At 30.9% G+C, this 22,318-nt stretch overlaps 1 protein-coding gene and 1 long non-coding RNA gene across 2 annotated transcripts; one reads left to right on the top strand and one right to left on the bottom strand.

Annotated features, from left to right (window-relative positions):
• Positions 1–6,704: 6,704 nt before the first annotated feature.
• Positions 6,705–21,678, bottom strand: LOC121129096 (uncharacterized). Its single transcript, XM_040724769.2, has 4 exons — positions 19,181–21,678; positions 7,983–8,131; positions 7,167–7,920; positions 6,705–7,093 (listed from the first exon to the last, which is right to left on the bottom strand). The coding sequence occupies exons 1-4, from the start codon at positions 19,470–19,472 to the stop codon at positions 6,894–6,896; spliced, it is 1,395 nt and encodes a 464-aa protein (XP_040580703.1). The 5' UTR covers positions 19,473–21,678; the 3' UTR covers positions 6,705–6,893.
• Positions 10,100–17,688, top strand: LOC139907147 (uncharacterized). Its single transcript, XR_011783550.1, has 2 exons — positions 10,100–11,621; positions 11,725–17,688. It is a non-coding gene; the product is annotated as an uncharacterized lncRNA (long non-coding RNA).
• Positions 21,679–22,318: the final 640 nt, after the last annotated feature.

Here is a 22,318-nt window from a genome sequence, read left to right as displayed (position 1 = left end):
GGAGCTTCTTCTTAATGACTTGAGCTGATGGGAGAGAATAGGGATGATCCAATCGCACATTTTCCGTAGCCACAAAGTGGGAAGGATCTATCTCGAGTCAAGGAGATGGTTTGACCTTTTTAGGAGGGGAGGAGGACCTCCTTGTAGGAGACTTGTGTTTTCGAAGAGTTCTTGCAACTTCTTCTTGAAGGCGAGGCGGGAATGCTTTGAATAGAGTAGGCACATCATTTTCTCTCAGCCTTACAACGTCCAGAGTTCGATTGAAGGATTCTGGAGTAAAATGTTCCGAACAAATTCCGGAAAACTTTTTTGGGAGTAAAGTCGTCTCACTTGAGATTCCTTACCCATTGTCTGCACCTCTCTGAATCCTGGGTCGGAAAACGATGATATAAAATTGAATTGCCAGCAGCATACTTGTTTTTGCAACCAAATGCAACACAAGAAATGGTAATCCTTGACTTGTATGCAGCAATAATTTGCATTAACTTATTAATGAATAAGTAAAGTTGCTAAAGAGTGTTTCCTACAAATAGGTACTCAAGATGGCTGCCAACAGCAGAAGTGTAACTCACTCTTTTCCTCCTTTTTATTCTATATTCTTTATTCATTTATTATATAGGTTGGTGGTGTTACCTTACTAACACAAAAGTACCCTATGTATTTTGTTGTCAGCTGTAGATTCCCTCGTTTCATTTGTTACGTCATGGGTATTTTTTTTTGATAAATAAAGAAAGTGATTAGGTTCCGTTTACAAATTGATAGGATTACAATTTCTAGTTGATCCCTGGTAGTCTTCGTTTATTTATATTGGCTATTTTATTATTTTTATGAATAAATTTTGCCTACACTGCAATATTATAATACAGTATTGAATCAAATACTATGAAGTATTTTAATATTATGAAATCCATATATATATATATAATTCATTTTGTAAATTGTAGAGAAATAATATGACAAGGTCAGATGTAGTTGCACCGATTAAGTAAAAATTCAAGTATTCCAATTACTCCATCTGACCTACGAATCTTCTTTGAAGTCTATATACATACTGTATATTTTCTTCTATATAGAAGCGACCGGGTTTCTCCCGAACGCGTTGTTCATTGAGCTGGCTTATTTGCCTTACTACCAGAGGATTTCGGTCTTTTTTTCGCTCGGTTTCTTATTGGAGAAAAGGTTGCGTGATGCCATAAAGGTAATTACTTGTTTACTATTGGACGTTGTTAATTGGTTTCAAATTAAGCAGCAGTGAACGATGACCAACAATCAGTGAATAATAATTCCATAGTAGGGGAAAATTGGCTTAGTAACTGCTAATAGATTTTGAGCTTTTTTCTGTTTTTTTTTAAGGAAAGGTTTTAAGATATGATGAAGCTAACTTACTTTACATAATATTATAATGTTAGTTTGAGATTTGTTATAGCTAACTTTGTAAACTATCTTCAATCTTATTAATTATGTATATGTCAACAAATAAGTCATGAATTTATAATCTTTAATCTCAGCAGTAGCACTGAACATACAATTGCTAATTTATGATAATTAAAACGAAAAGGAATGGAACTGTGTTTCTACTCCATCAAATAAGAGTATTTAATCACTTTTTGTATCTTTTGTAGCATGAAAAGACATTGAATGTATATTTTGTTGAGTCTAACACACACACATAATATGTTTGATTTTTTTAAATTAACAATTTATTATACAAGCTGAGATGTTTTTTTATATCAATAATTCAAATAAAATCAAAACCTGAAAATAAACATGGGATCCACTTATGTAGTATAGTGACAATACATAATCAACCATTGCCCATATCAAATTTCAGAGTATTGAAATAAAATCAAGCTAGTTAGAAACTTAAATAAATCTCTTTGATGGATTAGAAATTTGATATGAACAAATCTAAATTATAAGTGATATTCAATTTAAAAAATAAAAAATAACGATCAAGATTATGTGGTATACGACGACAGAAAATACATTTATCCAATTATATATCATGTTATATGATCATTAACTTGTATAATTTTAGAAACATTATATTTTTGTCAGTGTACATATACAATATTTATGCATTGGTTGTCAAATCATCCCTTGGTTTGAAACTTGTCGCAATAATAATTATTTTATTATCACGTCGTTACCTTTATTCTATCTTGTAAACTTTTCTTGAAAAAGGAGCACCAAAACAGGACCAAATATCAGTTGGTGGGAGTAGACCAATTCTTCCCAATGATGGATTTAATCTTAAATTCTGATTGTTGGGAATTTTTACAGTTCTTAACAAGAAGTTACTTTAAATTCAATCAATAGGAACACTGGTAAGAGGAAAAAAAACACTATGCACATGTCGTTCCCTTGATTACACAAAAGTTTACTATGTATATTAATGTCAACTGCCAATTTTTCTTCTTTTTTCTCCTTATCACTATTGTACACGTATATTGGTTTATATTCAAATTACCCGCTAAAAATGAATAATAAATCTATAATTAGAAAAAATTGGCTAATTATTAGGGTAATATACCTTTTATATCATTGTTTACATCGTAGCATTTATAGAACTCATCAACTATTAAATTAAATAATAGTCGAATGAGTTCTATTAATATTGATTATTATTTAGTAATTTAATCTAATTTAGTATTTTCACTAACATGACATCATATATGTACCAATATAGGTATCGGCATTTCGGTACTTATCCAACGAAAAATGTAAAACCAAAATGTCGTAAAGGGCAGTTGATATACACTTACAGAAGCGTCCGAAGGATTTTTCTTTGGAGAAGGAACTAGCTCAGAAATCTTGTTTGGGATGGAGGTAGTGTTGAAATCAGTACCCCGGTACGACTATAGTACCAGGGTACCTAACAGTACTACCAAAGTGCTACTTCACTAATTTAAAAATTGATTTTGTATTTTGTAGTTTTTCTATTGGATTTTCTGCTTCTTTTTCCCTCATCATTCTTCTAAACGTTGTTGATTGGTTTAATTAAAATGTGTTCTCGTAGTTAAGCTGTGAATAATTTCCAACCATTTATAAAGAATAATTACACCATTGTTGGGAAGAATTGAACGATTTGTTACCATTCTCCCTTGAAATACAACTCCTGCAATTAGTATCCTTGTCATTGAAAACAAATGACGACGATGTTAGGACAATGCCAAGGTAGTCCTTGAAATATTTAAAGCTCAGCAACTATACAAATGATAGGGAATAATAATTTACGGATTTTTCCTTTTTTTTTACACTAATCAAATTGAAACATATTAATGGTAGTTCCCCTTCTTTTATAGGTAGGAATAATAACGCTCAAAGGATTACTTTTTAAACACTCTGGTTCAATAAAAAAATTATTAATGTGGTTGATCCAATGTAAAATATCAATACAATATATTTCATCAAGATTTAAAAAATGGAGAAATCTTGTTGTTGTTCCAACCTAAAAACCTAATGGTGGACATATTTTGTATTTAAAATATCAATACATAGATGCAGAATTAAACTAGGTAGTATAATATTATGTGTAAATCTAATTAAAGAGATTCATTTGAAAAGAATTTCCACCAATTGAAAACTGTGTGTGCACATAATTTAATTTTGCACTTATTTTTGATGAATATTCAAATAATAATTCGGTATAATCTTCGTATTATATGTAAACCTGTTAATTGATATATTTTAGTATTTGTTAGTATAGTGATGGTCCTTATTTAGGACTAAGACATCAGTCCCGGTCCAGTTTAATATCAATCTTGTCCAGTTCAGTCCTACATATCAGTTCTATAACTTATAAAGCTTGCCCCTTGATGACGTCACTCAACTGTATTTGTTATTTTTTAACTCAGTTCTAGTACTGAGAGTCCGAAGGACCGATGAACTTAAGGATCTGTCCCTAGGACTTATACGACCGATTCCAAGACTGTACAGGACCGAATAAATATGGACTGAAACGAAAATACTATTCTTAGTGCACTAGCAATGAATGATTGATTATAATCCGGCTTGGACCCGTTTGTACTTTTTCTGTTCATTCCTGAAAATTGTTTATTTAACCCCTCATTCGTTAATTATTCCCATTAATTATTTTTAAAACGAATGGACGACTTTTGAAAAACAATTCAAAACTAGAATGGACACTTCGTAGAGCGCAAAATTTAGCTTAACTTTTACATGTAGGCATTAACAAATTAACAGAAATAATGAATAGTGTTCATTTCAGCTTATCCTCCACGCAATATTTTAATAATATTTACCTCTGCCAACGAAGTTGAATAGTTGTTATGTTTTTGCACCATGTTTTTTTTAGTTACCAGCCTTAAACGTTCTAGCCTAAGTGGGGACTGTGCCACTTGCTCTCAGTTTCCTACTAAAACCGGATTTGAAGAGACTCATATAGTAACATAGCAAGACTATGCAACAGGGAGATCCGGGGAGGGTGCATGGCCACCCACTTTTTAATATTATCATTCAGCAAAAGGGAATATATTTATATTTTAAAAAAAAGGACATGATGCCCGATTACTTTCAGGGGAATTAAAAATTAGATTTTACAATTTGAAAAAATATTTAACCTAATCTTTCTTTATATTTACATTGACTGTCATTTTCAATTGGGGAGATCAACCGTCCTCTGTTGCACGAACATATATATTTTTTACATAATTAGAATTGACTTAATCTATAAAAAACGAACATTTCAAAAATTTATCAAAAAAATTCTCCCAGACGCTCTTAATAGAGAGAAAAAAAGACAGGTCCAGACAAATAAGGTATGCTGGTCACCCAATATATACTTGGAAGAAAAACCTGTTATTTTATTTTTAAATTATAGTTATTCATTATTAATGAGTTTGAAAAAGACCTTTGAATACTTTGATCAATTTCTTATATTAAACACGTCAGGCAATAAGTATTGTTTGAGTGGATTAAACTTTTCCATGAATTCAAAGCTATTTCCATTTACAATGAAAATATATTATTGTTCAATTTTATCATATTTATCAATCACATACATATATAGGTACTAGGTAGCAAACATACAGGCGACCAAAATAAGTTAATTAATGATGAATACATTATGTCTTCTTCATTGATTAGGAAATTGGAGTCTATGTAGGTGAATCAAGGAAAGTTAAACCTTGTAAGAGTACTCAAAAAACCGTTAAATTGTGCATTCTCATTTCAAAGAAGGATTTAGTTTATGAAAATTACAAGAGCATGTAGCCATTGAAATATGGACTTTTATAGCTATTATAGTAATTAATCTTATGTGGGAGAAGTATCAGCTTTCAAGTATATTGTTCATATAAGCATGTAATTTTTTGTTGCATGTCGATTTGAGAATCAAAGAGTTAATTGATTGGACCTTCAAAGTCAGTGATAGTCTGAATTTTAGTCGTGAATGAGGATTTATAAGGAAACATCAAACATTCAATATATAATTTATAAGACACTTATTCATTGATGCTGTGAAGGATTGAGGTTTTTATTTAAAAATAAAACAAAAACATGTTTGCGCATTTAAGTTACGCAATATGCTAAATTTATTAGACTTGAATAATTATTAATCATGTTCTAATAAGTGCATCTCACTACTCAATAATGATTTAAGCGTTCATTGAGTGGCTAAGGATATATTGTATGTTTAGAGTTGTAAGTTATAAGCATGTATGTAATAAAAAGAGCGGAGAAAAATATTTTGCTACGACATAGACAGGAATTACTCCAATATTTATTCTCAATACTACTCTAAGTACAGTAAAGTCTTACACCTATAACTCCACAATAATCCTTTCCATCTTTCATATGCACACTCACTATGGATTAATTTATACTTTGATGTACTCTCCTCAATAGTTAAAGTATAATGATAACAGCTTTGGAAAAAAAATACTGGTCAGGTTCCAAAAATCTAACATCCTAACATGTAATGCGCCAGAACCATATGGGCAATCGGTCTCCCCTTTTTTAACTAAGGGTAATATTTATATAATAAAAACCGTAAGGTTGTGTGACTATGATATGCCCATTGTATTATTTCGCCCCTACTTACAAATACATTCTAACGCCGCTGCACGATAGAAAATCCTTAGGATTTACAACTCTTGAAAAATAAATTTTTCATTTACTGGCGTTTTTTGAAGTTGTCAACCTGGAAAGTGTTTTTCTATTTTCTAAAGTTGTTATCACTATTCTTAGATATCTAAGTATAAAGGTACGGTATGATATATTTCTTTGATCTCACAGTTGTTTCTCGCTAATATCATCAAACGTCATGGCAGCTAAGCTGGTCTCCTCCCAAACATTCTTCAAATAGTCAGAGTTACCCTGTCAATATCTTGTTGTTGTTTTTTTCAACATACAAACAGGACGCATTTTTTATAACTCCATATATTACATAAGCTCTTTAAAAAATATCACTTCTCTAATAAATAATTAAGAGAGTATAAACGAGCAAGAATACCTCAAAGCACATGTCAGTTCACACCCTGCATAATTAATATAAAATATTCCCTCATCAAGGTGTTGATATTTTTTTTACACTTCCTAGTAGCAAAAAGAGTATAAGTATGACAGTCCAGACAACCATAGTGTTACGTCAACAGCCAATAACCTGACTTCCATGACGCCCTTATAGTTTTTAATGTCATCGATATATGTTAATTGTTATAAGGAAATAAATAAAACCACTATTTATATCAATTGTTTTTTATATAAATGATATTTTTTTTTTTCATTTTAAAATACCCGAAACTTTTTATAAAAATAATAATTAATTATATCATTAACAAAGACTAACATAATAATAATTAATTAATAATAATAGTAAAATATCCCGCACAGTCAGCAGCATTGAATTCTATTGTGTAGTTACAAAGAATTTACAAAGGCACATCTTGACAATAAAGACCAATTATTTGATCCTTTGTGTAGCTAGGTCGAGATCGATTGGAGAGCTTGGTAAACCATGTGTCGGTGGCCGATGAAGGATTGTTGCTGTTGTTCCCATTTGAGGGATGGTGCTCTTCATTATGATGCATAAGATTGAGATCTTCTTGAATTGATTTCCTATTGCTTTTTTCTAAATCATTGGAAAATGGATGGACTTTAGTGGTGTAACAAAAATACAAGAAGTTGCATTGAATCTCATTTACCTGGATATCGATATTCAGTGACTTCTGATGCGATGGTCACACTTTTACCGGTATCTGAATCAATGGGCGGTGGTGGGACGAGTCCACTCAAATCACAGTCTCCAATGTAGGGCTGTGATTCATCTAGCACCGGAGGAGGAAGATAGGATGCCTCATCATAGGCATCTAAGAACTCAACTGCTCGTTGACCACCACCACTATCTTCTTTGCGCAGAGGAGCTGATTTACTTCTAGAGGAACGTTCCATTGTGCAATAACTAGGAGCCATGGACTTTACTTCTCTCCTTCTTTTGCGGTGAGAGCGATGACTTCCAGAATTACTCGATGGAATGTTCCCATTCGATACCCAATAGTGGGGCCCACTCATGCTGGAGGAACTCGAATCTAGGATTTGTTCTAAGCTTTTTGACTTCTTAAGTCGTGAAGCGACTCTTCGTCGGTGCAAACTTGTAGATGCACTAGCTGAAGACGTTTTGTGGCTCAATTCAACACGTCTTCCACCAAGTTTTCGAGCTTTACCACCACCGGTTGAACGCGGTAAGCTTTGAACATATCGGGGAGGAGGGGGCTGTTTAAGTATTCTTCGACTCACTGGAATAGAGTGATGCGGACGAAGAGGGTCATTCTTTACAGAATACGCCAAACTGAGGGTAGAAGCGCCAATTTCAATGTTCTTTTTTTTCTTCATAGCTCTCATTTGAATAAAGAGCTGATCAACGAATATCCACATAAACATAAGGAATATCCCAACTAACTGGAAGAGAAAAAATAATTAATGCATGGAAAATATATTAGGTTAAATGACTAAATACTTACTAAAGGAATGACAGAGACCACTGCCATGGCTTGTGTCGTTTGTGAGTCGCCGTCAAATGCCTTCTCATACTCTTCCTTTCCATTGGCTCTTTTACTCGGCTCTAATATTGTGTAATGGATAATAATGAATAAACCCAAAGCAAAGCAACCTATAAGATTTTATGGAATCATTAGTGACATTTACGTGATACTAACTCGGTGAAGTTCAATGTTCATTCATTCGTTTAATTAGCCATGGTTATATAGATATAAAAAAATGCACAATCCGAAGCGTGTTAAATTTCTCATTCGTTGATCTACTTTTAATAAAATCTACCTATATAGCTAACTATATAGGCAGCCTATGAATGGTGTCCTTAGAAGGTCATCCTAACTACCTCCTATATTCATATTAGGTATTATGGGTATGTCGGTACTTTAAATGGGACTAAAAGTTTGTCCCGTCCCTTTTTTCGGTCCTTAAAAAACGCTCCAAATCTAAAACACTGCACTCTACAAAGCATCCTCTTCACTAACATTGTAGTAAAGTATACTTAATTAATTTTCTAAAATTTTAAGTAACTTTCAAGCACGAAAATTCTTTGACAATATTCTTAATAAATTGGGGCAAATTGAAGTATGTATTATTCTTATAAAAATTGGTGGATATTAATTGCGGATGTCATTAAGAAAAGAATGTACTTTAGGTAGAGTTGATATAAAAAAGTAAAAAAGAGTACAAGAAAAAGACGTGAGATAACTTATAGTATTACTGAATTAAGACCCTTTTTAATATTAACTGCCTGTTGTATGACGTTGGTAGGAGAAAATGAATTACTGCTATAAATAAGAGATCTTTCTACATTGAAAATAGCATTATTGCAGTGAAAATATTATATTTATATTTAAATTCATATATATTTATTCAACTATGGATTTTTAAAACAATTTACATCAAAGATAGGTAATAATACATACTTCAGAAGGAGAAATTAAGACCACGGGGACCTATTAAATAATGAACAAAAAAGAAGAAAGAACACACGCAACAACCGTTTTTCCTTTTTAAAGGTAGTTTTTTCATTAAAAACATGTCAACTCTATGTTATTAGGATGGGATCTGACGGGAGGTGAACTTTTTCGGACAAACACAGTCCTAGTAGATATTCCTTACGAACCTTTGTTAAAACTAGTATCCTGTCTCTCACATTATTTAGAAAAAGGATAAAATAACATAGACATATGAATTTGACATTTATCAAAAGAGTATCATCTTAAAGAAGAAGATGACAAACGATTTTTTATGTGTACAAAAGTATTGCGTAAATGGTTGTATGTACGAGTAGATTCAAAACAATGCCTACTCAGATGACATATAAATAAATGTATGTGTATTACACAAGATTATATGTACATGATTAGAAGTAATATAACTTCGGACATCGGAAGTCTACCCATTTCTCAAGTCCTCAATTAAAACAAAGACCTTGAGTTAATCATGTAACTGAGACAACTCCATACCCATAATTAAAAATAATTGTAAAACTTATTGAGCAAATAATTATTTTGTCACGAAAAATACACAAATGTATATAAATACATATACTAAAATATGTGGGACGTCAACACAAAAGCAAGCTAGTATTCTTTTTTCTCAAAACGGTGTTTGAATTACATAAAAGTTGTAGTAAAAAGAAATCCATTATTTCAAATGGATTAAAAAAAAAAAATTCTATTAATATTTATCTCTTTTGGGATCAAAAAAGTGCTTACATGACGGTCAGACTCGACAATTTCCAATATTTTATCCACTATTGACTTTTCAGAGCGTGGTGCTCTCTGACATCAAAATCACATGACGTGATTAACAATTTATCTATAGAATCAGTTTAATCTGAACTTTAAACAAGACCAATCCAGATAGAATTTAAGGGAGCGAATAAGTATAGTCCACTAAAAATCATTACATTCTCAGACTGGTCTAAGATTTTTAGACCAAAAGCCAATATTAGTATTTACATATACAATAGGATGTAAAAAAATAAATGGGTAATTTCTTTTCTAATTGATTTTATGTTCATACATCACATATACATTAGGGATGCACGGTATAAATCAAAACTCCTATATCGGCAAGAGCATTTTTGCCCACAGTCTGAAAACCACATTTATTATTGTTATTTAACCCGTAGAACACAAAAATGGCCATTAAAACTTTCAACCTCTACAGGTTTGGCCTTTTAAGCCAGTTTTTTAAATGAAGTTTTTAGGGTATAACTACCATTCAGTGGCACATTTCGACATGAAAGAACAACATAGATGAAAATCAAAGTAAATAACAAATTGATACAAACATTTCAGCTTTTGAAAAATGAATTGTTAATTACTTTATTTTGATTACAGTTAAAAAAATGTGTATAATTACCAAAAAATCTAGTAAAATGAAGGACCTTACTTAGAAGCTAATATATATATATATACATATTATTCTTCAAGTGTTTTATATCATAGCTGAAGAATGCTTCTAAAAAAGGTCGATTTTGATTGATTTTTGGTCAATTTAGATTTTAATATAAGTTAATTAGGTTGCGTTGAATATCCAATATATATATACAACAATATTTCGGTGAAAAAAAAATTCCCAGTTGGACTAATCAATTATTTTGAATATCAAGCATCTATAAGCTTGTTTTAATCCCCTTACATCTAAATTATTAATTATAAAGTTAGTTATAAACTCATAAGCAATTCAATTTCTTTCCTCAGAATAATTATTGATGTCATCAGAGGACTCTTGACGTCATTGAGTGTATTTTTTTTTAACCATTATTCTGTTATGTAATATAATAAATTATAAAAATAAGTTTAAATATAATATGTCCGTATTAAAACCATCAACATTTTACGGAAAAATTCCAAGGAACGGTCCTGACATGGTGGTGGACATAATATAAAAAGACTCACACAACAATGTGACGGTTAGACCAAGGTTAATATAAACACAAGGTTATACCCAAGAAAGGCGATATAACTGGAATAATCACTATTTTTCCTTTTTTCCTCTACTTTAGTGTAGTACGAGTTGAGGAAATATTCCTTCTTCTCTTCTAAAGTTTAGCTCACTTTATCACGTGAGTTCTATTTAAATTCAAGTGGCATCCATTTGGATTCTTTAGTTAATTATTAAGGTGATTTATTAACCATGCCCAACGCTTCTGTTGTACATGGTTGTGTCGTGGGTCAACCGAGAAAGAAAACCCTGCCTCAAGTTTCAACCCACAGGCTCCCGACTAATCCCATTCGAAGACAAAAGTGGATTCATGCCATCAGGATCATCAAGAAGATTAAAAATACTTTTTAGTTGTATGCTTGCTTCATTTTTGCCCCGATGATTTCATTTATGAGTCTTGGGATAGGAATCCCAGTAGAAAGAAAAAGAAAATCCCAGATGGGAAAGCTTAGAAGCCTCACTTAAAAGAACATGATGTTCCTTGCATTTAAACCAACTTACCCAGTTATCTATCCACTCCTTTAACATCAAGAAGATCATCTACGGCCAATTCACCTTCTCACTTTGAGAAAGAATGGATAGATTCAGCGTCTAAAGCTTTTTTCGAAGCTGAAAAAATCAATTTGAAACTGTCAGCTCCTTATTGAAAGGTAATTCATGAATCTGGTTACCATCTCTGTTTTTTGTTAAGAACCACTTGTTGATTCAAGAATAGTCTAGTCGAAAGTCACCTTTTCTTTTTCTTCATTTCAGAAGGGAACATTTATCTACCCACCGGATTTCAAGTTCTTCAAATCAAACCAAAAAATATATATGTTCTCCAATTTTGTGAGGGTGAAAATGGACTGTGGTAGAAAGAAGAATAATTATAAAAGAAAATCTGAGCTTCAAATCTTTTCTCCAAGGTTCTATTGTACCTACTCATTGTCTTAAGCACTTAGTTAAGAAAGATGGAATACTTATAGAGACTTAGCAAATTCCAAACATTTGTCTCTCTTGAAAAGCATAGAACTAGAAAAAGAAGAATTTCTTATTGAAGAAGCATTAAATAACTTAGAAAAAAAAAGTCAAAGTGACCGTTCTTTCGGATGGCAGGGACACACTATTTCAACTCAATTAGACAACTTCTTCAAGCAGAAAAAGCACTTCACTTTAGAGCTTTTTCAAAATATACTAAAGTTCCAATAAACCGAGTTGTACGGAATATTTGATGACACCAATGAATTGGAATGTGAAGGAGACTTAGCTTTGGTGTTTAACATCTGTAACACCGAAATTGGGTTTACCAATGAAGATACTGAACTCAATGTTTCTCTTTACTACATCGGTGATTTCATTGCAAAGTCAGTCGCTAAAAAAAGTCTTGTTTCTGCTCCAAGAATCTTTTAATTAAAGAGAGTTCCTTCGATGTCAATAATATTCAAGCTACCACCGAAGAAGATGCGGATAAAACAGTTTAATTGAGTTGATTAATAGAGGAGGACGTATTACCTCTTCGAATGTGCTCTTTTGTCAATTCGCTACATAAACAACTTCCTAAGTATGTAGTATTTTGAACAGCCGAGATTTAATCAAAAAGTTGTTCATCTGCTACTAATATTTTCAATTGTACGGTGACCCAAAGCATTAATGGCAATGAAAGTGTATTCTAACTGCTAAAAAAAAAAATGTGGATCTGGTTACTAGTACCAGGATTTATTGAGCAAGATTTCCTGCTATGTATTCAATATCAATATCAAGAACTTTGTAAGTTCAAGAAATGATCAGTCTGAAGCGGAAAAAAGAATCAACATCAGATCAACGAAGAAAATCTGCTAAATTATCCTCTGTGTCTTCCGAAAAATAACCTCATTTGAATATTTTATATATTATTTGAATACATTCTATATTTTGATGAAGATTAATATTTGTTATTCATTTTTTTATCATTGCCAATAAAGAATTATAACTTACGTTGTAATAGAAGGTTCAATCTATGGGAATATATATAAAAAAAAACACGGCTCAAATATATAATATTTGGGTATTCATATATTTTTGATGATATTTCAGCACTATTGACTTTATTAATCTTTTTTGTTTTTGGTTCTACACTGGAACAGGTAAAAAATCGGTGGCTATCCTAGTCTATAGCTACCCTTGGTTATACCATAATGCGTGTACGACTGATGTTTTAACTTCCACTAGGTTTTTTAATATTGACGTCATAGTGAATTAGGGCTTGCGTTTTCACAAAGTCTGTATTTCTTGCCCAGCAGTCGGTACGATACCCTAAATTGAAAATTCTAACAATAGTGACGTCATATACTATGAGTGGTGGAGTGTATTTGTGAAAATCTGCCTATCTTGCCCAGCAGTCGGTACGATACATCAAATTGAAAATTTAGCAAGCCCAATTACATGATGTTCTAACATTATATTTCTATTTACCTTGGTTTAGACAAGGTTTGACTGTATCTGAAAAATTTCTACCGTGGAGGATTTTATAATGTGAATTCGGGACATCCATAACACATATATAAAACCCTCAGAGCATGTTAAACGAATATTTTTAGATACAAAACCAACCCATATAAGTCCAATTGCTACGTACAAAGAATGCAGAGTACCTACCAAACAACTACTTCCTTTTCCATATATAAGTATATACATACTTATGGTGGTACATAAATGGAGAGGTATTGTCAAATATAATAACCATTATGCTTGACAAAATTTTAATGTACATAATATTATATTTTTAATATAATTTTTTTGTATTGTCATGAAATTGTTGTTATTTGAGCTACTCATATGTCGTGAGATATTAACAGTGTCTATAACCTAAGGTAATACAAACAATGCATAAAATGTCAACTCATACAAAAAAATAAAAATAACAAGCAAGTATGTACATTAATTCACAAAGAAGGCCCAAGCCATAGTATTCATACCTCGGAATGATCACTTAGGAATGGACTAGAAGAGGAAAAGGGACAAAAAACGAAATAATATGTAAAAAAAAATTGAGGATATTTGTTTATGGAATAGTTTATAGAATAGGGGAGACCGGGAAAAGTTGCAACACTTTTTGCTATAGGCTCAATGGGGAATGAACAAATTTAAAAAACATTAACTTCCACAAGATGGTGCAGATGTCGATATAAACAAATAATATACAACTACCAATGGTCAATAATAACCGAAAGATTGCGCTAACATCTTTTTTTTTGTAAACAAAGTACTAATATGTAAACAAACTCCGGGTTAGTTTGACTTAGACCATAATTTACCAAAACAAACGCTTAATGTGTTTGCTATGGTTTGAATATATTTAGAGATTATACAATTTGGCATTTTTTTGCAAATGTTGCAACAGTACACATTTTTGAATGCATCTTAGGTATGATACTTGATCAAAGTAACAACAATGCAATGGAGTATGTCATATTAAAAAAGAAAAATGAGTATCGGAATTGTATAAAAACTATAAAATCCTAGAATTTTTATTCCCACATGAGGGGAATACAAGACGTTTGTTTGGTTGAAAAAAAAGAGTGGACGTAATTTATTACTACATTCCTTCAATAGGAAAATTGACAATAATAAGCTAAGCTGCATGAGTGATTATTCCATAGTATAAATGAATGAAATCTCACAGATGTTAAAAGTCAACTAACTCATATTTATAAAATATAAGTTGAGTACTCATTTTTAACAACAAGCCTGTTAAAGCTCATAATAAAAAAGAACAGTTAATTATATATAAAAAATAATTAATCTGACTTTAGATGAGGTTTAGCAACGAATGTGTGTACGCTCATTTCTTCATATTAAAAAATAAAATAAAAGGGGAGTACATGTATGTTTGGTAGTAAATCCCAAGCATTTTTTAACGTTCGCGTCTTGCTGTTGTTGGTACACTGAGCAATGTTTTATTTTATTTTCTCAAGCTTTAGTGATTGATATTTACTTCTTGGGGAGAGAACATCTACGTATTGAGTAGCTACATGTGAGTGTGCAACTGTTTTTATACTGAACATTGTAATAGTCAAATTTAACCTGATTAAAAGAGTTTTAAAATTTAATAAACTTATATCAACTGATAGTTAAATAATCAATAATTCAAATATAATTTATAAGAAAAACTGACTTCGATATTACAAATATAATCTTTCTTAAAAAATCTTATTTTAACCCTACCAAACAATTTTTATCCAATATCGTTTTTCACAATATTCTACTTATTTTATACGATTGTTATGTAAATGTAATGGCTGTAGCTGTTTTGAGGTTTGATAAAAAGAGCTTGTTGCAACTGTTCCTAGTCTCCCCCCTACATTAATTGACAAAAAAAGCCCAGGCCATGGTATGGTATTCTTATCTTCATCCCTTAGGAATGGACAAGAAGAGGATAATGACCAAAAAATGAAAAATATGTAAAAAAACTTCAGGATATTTGTTTCCAGAATATTTTTTAGAATATTTATAGAATATGATAAAAACTGTTAAAAACGAGCCAAGGAAGAAAAAGAAAATGGATTATTGAAAAACAATTTATAAATACAACATACTACGAACAAAGGGTTTTCAAATTGTATTTTACTTAAGAGTAAAATAACATGGCAGTGTGCCAATCATTCTTATTTAAAAAAAATTATACACCAATGATTGGTTCCTTAAGAGATCCATCCTATCCCCGTGAAAGATTTTGTATTATCAGGATATGTTAAAAGACATTGAAAAAAAGAAGATGATGTAATATATCTATGTATATAATAAATTTTATAGGTATTAGAAGATAGTAACCAGTTCTTGCACATGCACTCAACATTGCACAATATCTCCAAAAGGAATAATCAGACAGTTATTAAAACAAGTTATGTCTACTTTTTGAAAAGTTTCTCTACATAGTTTGTAGTTCATCAGCACAAAAGCAAGCTAGAATATTATTTCTCAAAATTTAACATTAATGACATATTTTGTATTCTTCGACGAATACTTATCTTCAAGTTCTATCAACAAGGGTTATTCTGATTCATCTTTTGAAGGCAATTGTGGTGTGTCAACATATAAACAATTTTCGAGATAATTAATTCATGAAAAGGAGAAACCCCAAATTTATTTTGGTTACTTCAAATATAAATACAGGCCAATATTTCAGTCAATTGTAGGCATTGTATTCGAATTCGTAAGATGAGTTAAGATACATAATAATTTTAACTTTATTTGATATCAAGAGTCAGATTATCAGATTGTCCACAATATGACATTTCCAACCAAATATATTTATTTATTTTAATAGTCAATTTTGGTTAGTTTAATTACAATTTACAGTGACTATTATTGGTCGAAGAATACAAATGTAAACCACATTCAATTTTAAGAAAAATCCTTCTAGCTTGCTTTTGTCTTGACGGGCCACATTTGCAAATTGAACTTCAAATAGTAAATATTCATTTTTACATTTATAATCTTTTTTTTAAATATAGATTTTATGTATTTAAAAGGCCATATTTGTAACAAACTAAAGTCTCATAGATCAAATGAGGGTGTCCAACTGTTGATATTATTTTTGGGTATCTTCATAGATATCCAAGAAATTTGAATGTAAAGTTTATAATTGACCAATTTATGTTTACGTAATATTGGGCAGAAAATATTTATAGATTTATGTTCAAGATTGAATTTATGATCACTCACAACATATGTAGTATACAAGTTAAAATAAGGATTCGACTTTTGAAACTGTATAGTCATTATTGATAGAATGAGTAAACAAGCCAAAATGAGTCAAATTAATTATTTATCACTAAATTTTATGATATTTCTTGGTAATTTTTAAGTTTTTTCTTCTTCTTCCGCGCAGTATTGTCTAGAAAGGAGATTTCCGAGGAGCCTTACATAAGACAATTTACAGTGTGTCTAGGCACTTGGAATTGGCAAATAACCTTAAACGTTGTCCTTTTTATATAAGCCTAGCTTCTAAACTAATGAATAATGTGCCATGTGCCCCACAGAGCCCAGATCTCAATACAATAGACTTTTTAATATAGGACCACAAAGAGCCCGAGCCATGCCAAGAGCGCAACAATAGCTTGGATCATCCAAAAATCTTGCTAACAAGTTCAATTCAGAGTATATTCAAAAAGTCTGTTAAATCAGAAACCTTTTAATGGTTACATTGACTAAAATATTTTTTTATTAATGCCAAATATAATTCATAATCATTTTTTAAACTTCATTTAGCCTTATTCAAAAATTGGAAAAGTAAATTATGGAACACCCTGTTTGTATATCGTATATGTATAATATGTGATAATCAAAAACATTTGTTCCAGAAATAGGGGAATCCTCCAATTGGAAATCTACATATTAACAAGCAACACATGAATATATTACTTAGTACACATTTATAAAGTACTCCTACATTGAAATGAAATATATTGTTGTCATCATCAGTAGAATAGATATACTTTCTGATAATTATTTCAGGTAGTCTCGAAGTAATTGTCTCCAAAAACTTGTTTACAAGAAGTGCAATGTAATATATACAATATATATTACATGTAGAATATATAGCCCATCATCTCAGAAAGCAAGCTAGAAAGATTTCTCAGAAAATTGAAACTGGATAACCTTTATATCTTTGATATTAAATAATCTTCAATTTCGTTTAATCAATTATTCTGATCAATCCTTTGAAGGTGCCAAAAATGGAGCTTGAAGTAGCAAAAATTAATCGTCACAATAAAGAAATAGTTCGAAATTGAAAATTTTGATGTATTTGAAAGGGGGCATATCGGGACTAAACGAAGTCTCATAAATCAAATAAAGGTTTAAAACTATACTTAAAATTCTTATGTAATTAACCTCAACCCAGAAATTTGAATACTTCAATAAAATATCGATTTATATGTAGTGCATATAAAAAAAGACATATTTTCCCTTTTCTAGATTATGGTTAAAGATTGTTTTTGTGTTTACTCACCACATATATCCTATTGAGTAATAGCAAATAACAATAAACCCCTTCCTATCTAATAGAGAGAGAAATATTAGATACTCCATTTCAAGAAAATACAAGTCCTTCATATACAATGTAAAATAAATTACCAATCAAGTAATGATAATCTTAGAAACTACTAAGATACGGGTGAACCTTGAATCTAATACATTTTTTTTCTTATTTAAAAAAGAAGATCTATAAGATCCAAACTTATCAGCTCCAATCATTACAATATTTGAGTTCTATGGAGGAATGGTGGATTCATTAAATATTAGAGGAGGGTTGATTCTGCGCCTCCGTTGTTTTGTCATAAAAAAAGAGGATTGCTCACTTCCCCTAATTGGGTCAGCCAGGTGTGTGAATCAATAATTATCCCTTAACCACGTACGTACAGCCCCCCAAAAATGAGATGGCAACGGTAAAATAAGAAGAGAAACGAATAACTCCCACACGACACAAATAATGTAAGAGATGTGATAGTCACTTCACTTAGATTAACCAATTTATAATAGCTCGAAATGAATGGAATCCATATTTTATTTAATCTTCGACGAATAATTATCATCCATTTCAATCAAAACGGATTATTCTGATTAATCTTTCAGGAGTATTTGCAAATTATACTTAAAGTATATAAAAAATTATCTTCACAAATAAATAATTAGAAATGTACAATGTGCATACTTTATGTCTTTTAAATGTGTCTTAAAATTCAAATAATGGTCTTAAACTAAAATAATACTTTTGAATATCTCAACGTATCCCAGAAATTTGTATACAAAACCTATAATTGACAAAAAAAATTCTATAAAATATTTGGGACAAAAACAAGCTAGAATTAATTTTCAAAAATGGAGTTTGAACAACATATTTTCTATTATTCAACGAATGATCGGTAATATAAAGCATGTTAACAAATTATTATGGTTAATCATTTTGGAGACGTCCCAAATTGCACTTAAAGTACAGCAAAAGTTCATCGCCACAATAAAATAACTAGAAATTGATAGATTTGATGTTTGGAAGGACGGGTACAAATGAAGTTTCATTTATCAAATGTAGGTTTTAAATTATAGTATGAAATATTGGGCTGTATATACATATGCTGTAAAAAAATAAATTAGATTTTTGAAAGTAACAAATACACAAAATGAATGGACTACATTGGAAGATACAATAATATACTTGATAAGTACTATTAATGATAAAATATTTCCTTACCTAGAATGATCATGAAATGAAAGACGAGCCAGGGTAAGAAAAGAGTTCTCTTATTACAACTAAGTCCGAATAGGAGAAGTAAATTAACAAGTATCCCCAGGAATACAAAAGATAAACCCAGAATAAAAATCACTAATAGGAGCCTGGAATGCTCCGAATTTTCCTCAGTAAAGAGACCATACCAAAGGATCACACCTACTGCCGAGAGAATATATGCAAATATCATTACAAGTCCAAAAATTCGAACAAATGTCGCTAAGGAACAACAACATTCTCGTATACGAAGCTCCATTTTGTTTGTTTGTTGTTTACTGCTGTTAATATATATAATATATTTATTTGTCTTAGTTGGTTTGATGGAGCCGGTTCGGAAATGGATTTTTGTTAATATAACTATTATTATGGTTGTTTCATTTATTATGAGAGAGAAGGAACAATTTTTTAACTTCTAGTTTGAGGAGCACCCCCCCATACGTCATGGCGTTTAAGTTACAACTGAAGGTAATGCTTGAATATTTTTTAAGCCTAACTTGCCTTGTATTACTACGGGCCCTTCATTTGAGCAAAGGGTCAGCGAAGTAAAACTCACTCACTCGCTACATACTTACTCACACAAGGATTACGACGCACGGGCACGCTAATATTAATATAGAACTAAATAATAATATCACAACGATGTGACTAAGGTTGCACGTTGGAAATATTATATTAATAGTGTGTCTATTTCCGTAAATAATATTCCTTTTTCATCAAAGTCATAGTTCTGATGACTCACGTCCAAGAAGGATCAGTTTCTCATATGATTATTTGTTATTCGACTATGACTTATTTTTCAATATTCTTCTTAAGTAATCATGATGAATAACGATATAATATATAAATTGCCAGCCGAAAGGGATTTGTTGATCATATTTTCACATTACTGAAGGGAATATTTGTATTGAAGCATCGTCCCACTCACGGTTTCTTTTTGAGCAACAAATAACCAGATAATAATGATAATACGTAATATAATGGTTTTGAACGAACAAAGAATGACCAATTCTTCTTGTTCTTCTGTCCCACACATCTTTACATAGTATCTAATATGTAAGTAGATATATAAAGTTCATCATCAAACAACCACACCAATTCAGACATTTTTTTTTTCCATTTAATAACAAGAGCGCATGCAGGATTTTATTATTATTATTATTTTAGGGGGAGCTTAACTTTTTAGCAGATACGTTTTTTTTTAATCTTGAGCCTAAATTTTAAGAATAGAAAACTTTAAATTTTTTGGCCGTGCATCACCAATACTTAGGAAACCAATAAACTCAAAGACTCAATTTCCTGTGTAGGAGAAAAGGAGAACAGAAAAACAACAGTATTTTACATACTTTTTAATACAAACATTTGAAGAAATTCCTTTTATTTATCACAGGGCCAAAGCTATAACCAAGTGTCAAAACGAAGACCACGTGATGAATATTCGTACAAATCAATGTTCTTAGTGACACTTTTTTGTTCGCTAGGAGTGTTGGATATTACTTTATAGCTAACTACGAGCCTTCATGAAGTCAGCTTTTTATCGTAATTATTAACAAGGTAAATTCTGCTAAGGGAAGAAAAATGGTATATGACATAGAGTAAAATGTCAAAAAATGATAGAATAACGTCATTTGTATTATGTAAAGATCTTGCATGAAGAAAATATGCTTAACCGTTTTGCTATTTTGTTTTAGAGCTTTACCTATGAACAAGATACAAAACGATGACAACATAATCAATTTTTGTCCACAATATATTGGTTAACATAATATTTTTTTGACCACTAAGGACCTCTGATGTCACCATGAGTTACTATAGAACTCACCAGTGTTGCCAGGTGGGATGAAGCAAAATTACTTATATCTAATTCGGAAATCAGCTAGAAATTTGCTAGTTTAGACAAAAATCGGCTATCTATATTTACAGGCTCAAAATTGAGAGGTTTTTTTTGTTTATTTAATTTATCATTTATCGAAAAAAAAAGTATTAAATTAGAAAATTTGTGAGGCTGTCTACAAAAGAGAAAATTAAACCTAAACCTCTGTTCCTGAAAATGAAGGGATAAAACTTTTAATTTCTATTTCTAAACTCTAAACAAAAACAATTCAACACAAATAAAATAACAAATAAATTTTTCATAAAATATTCAGAATAAATATAACCTCATTTCTTTCGATTAATGGTACTTTTCATTTAATACCACCAAATCAAGTACTTTATTTGGGATGTGATATGTAACAGGGTTTCAGATGTTATATTAAGATCACATATTATATGAAGCAGTGCATAGCATAATTAATTAATTATTTCCTATATTATTTCTTCATTTCGACCATAAAGGGTAAAATAAATTCAAATCCAGCGTGAATTTTGATAATATAAAATCTTATGACATTCATTAAACGATTGAATTCAATTCCCTGTTTCATTTAATAACTATTGGTCAAAAAAATGGATGAAAAAAAAAAAAAAAATTGTGTGTTCCATGTACGTACGTATATATAGAGTAATCCTTGTTCTAGTATGCAGCCTATATTAGCCAGTTATAAGATTGATTCAACCCTGGGTGTGCTCTGAGCTATTACATCGAAACCTAATTTTAATTTTATCAAGTTACAGTCCCAAAATTGGACTTATAATTTTATTTTTATATTTCTGATAATACTAAAAATTGAACAAAAATCTAAACAATTGCTGATAACTTTACCGTTATCAGCTAAATGACATTTTTCCAGCTATACATGTCAAAATGAGATATATCTGGAAGAAATCAGCTAGCTTGGCAACATTGCAACTAACTATGCAACCTCTATGAATTCACAACGGTAATTCTGCTGGGTGAATAAAAAGTTACATAATACGTCACGAGGGAAAATGATAAAGGGATGTCATCTGTGGTACATCACAATGGACCTTTCGTATTGGGACGGAAATTGATCACCTTTTTCTCGTTTCGTTTGGAAAAAATAAGAGGAAATAATTTACAAATGAGGACTTGAACGGATTTTTGTTTTAGAAATGAACGGGTGAACGAATAAACGGAAAAGTGTGAACGGGTCCAAGCCTGAATTCATCATTGTCTAAATCATAAATAGAAGAAGTACCTAC

Source organism: Lepeophtheirus salmonis, chromosome 14 (assembly GCF_016086655.4).
Source record: "Lepeophtheirus salmonis chromosome 14, UVic_Lsal_1.4, whole genome shotgun sequence".
NCBI classification, from domain to species: Eukaryota; Metazoa; Arthropoda; class Copepoda; order Siphonostomatoida; family Caligidae; genus Lepeophtheirus; species Lepeophtheirus salmonis.
The sequence above is the reverse complement of the archived record's forward strand: the minus strand, read 5'-3'. Positions and strand labels throughout refer to the sequence as shown.

What these genes read in the sequence shown, in the direction of transcription:
- LOC121129096 (XM_040724769.2), bottom strand. Translation starts at nt 19,472, where the DNA reads ATGGAGCTTCGTATACGAGAATGTTGTTGTTCCTTAGCGACATTTGTT. An exon ending in TGGTCTCTGTCATTCCTTTA is followed by an intron (nt 7,921 to 7,982) that starts GTAAGTATTTAG and finishes TTTCTCTTCCAG; the next exon opens with TTAGTTGGGATATTCCTTAT. An exon ending in CACTGAATATCGATATCCAG is followed by an intron (nt 7,094 to 7,166) that starts GTAAATGAGATT and finishes CCAATGATTTAG; the next exon opens with AAAAAAGCAATAGGAAATCA.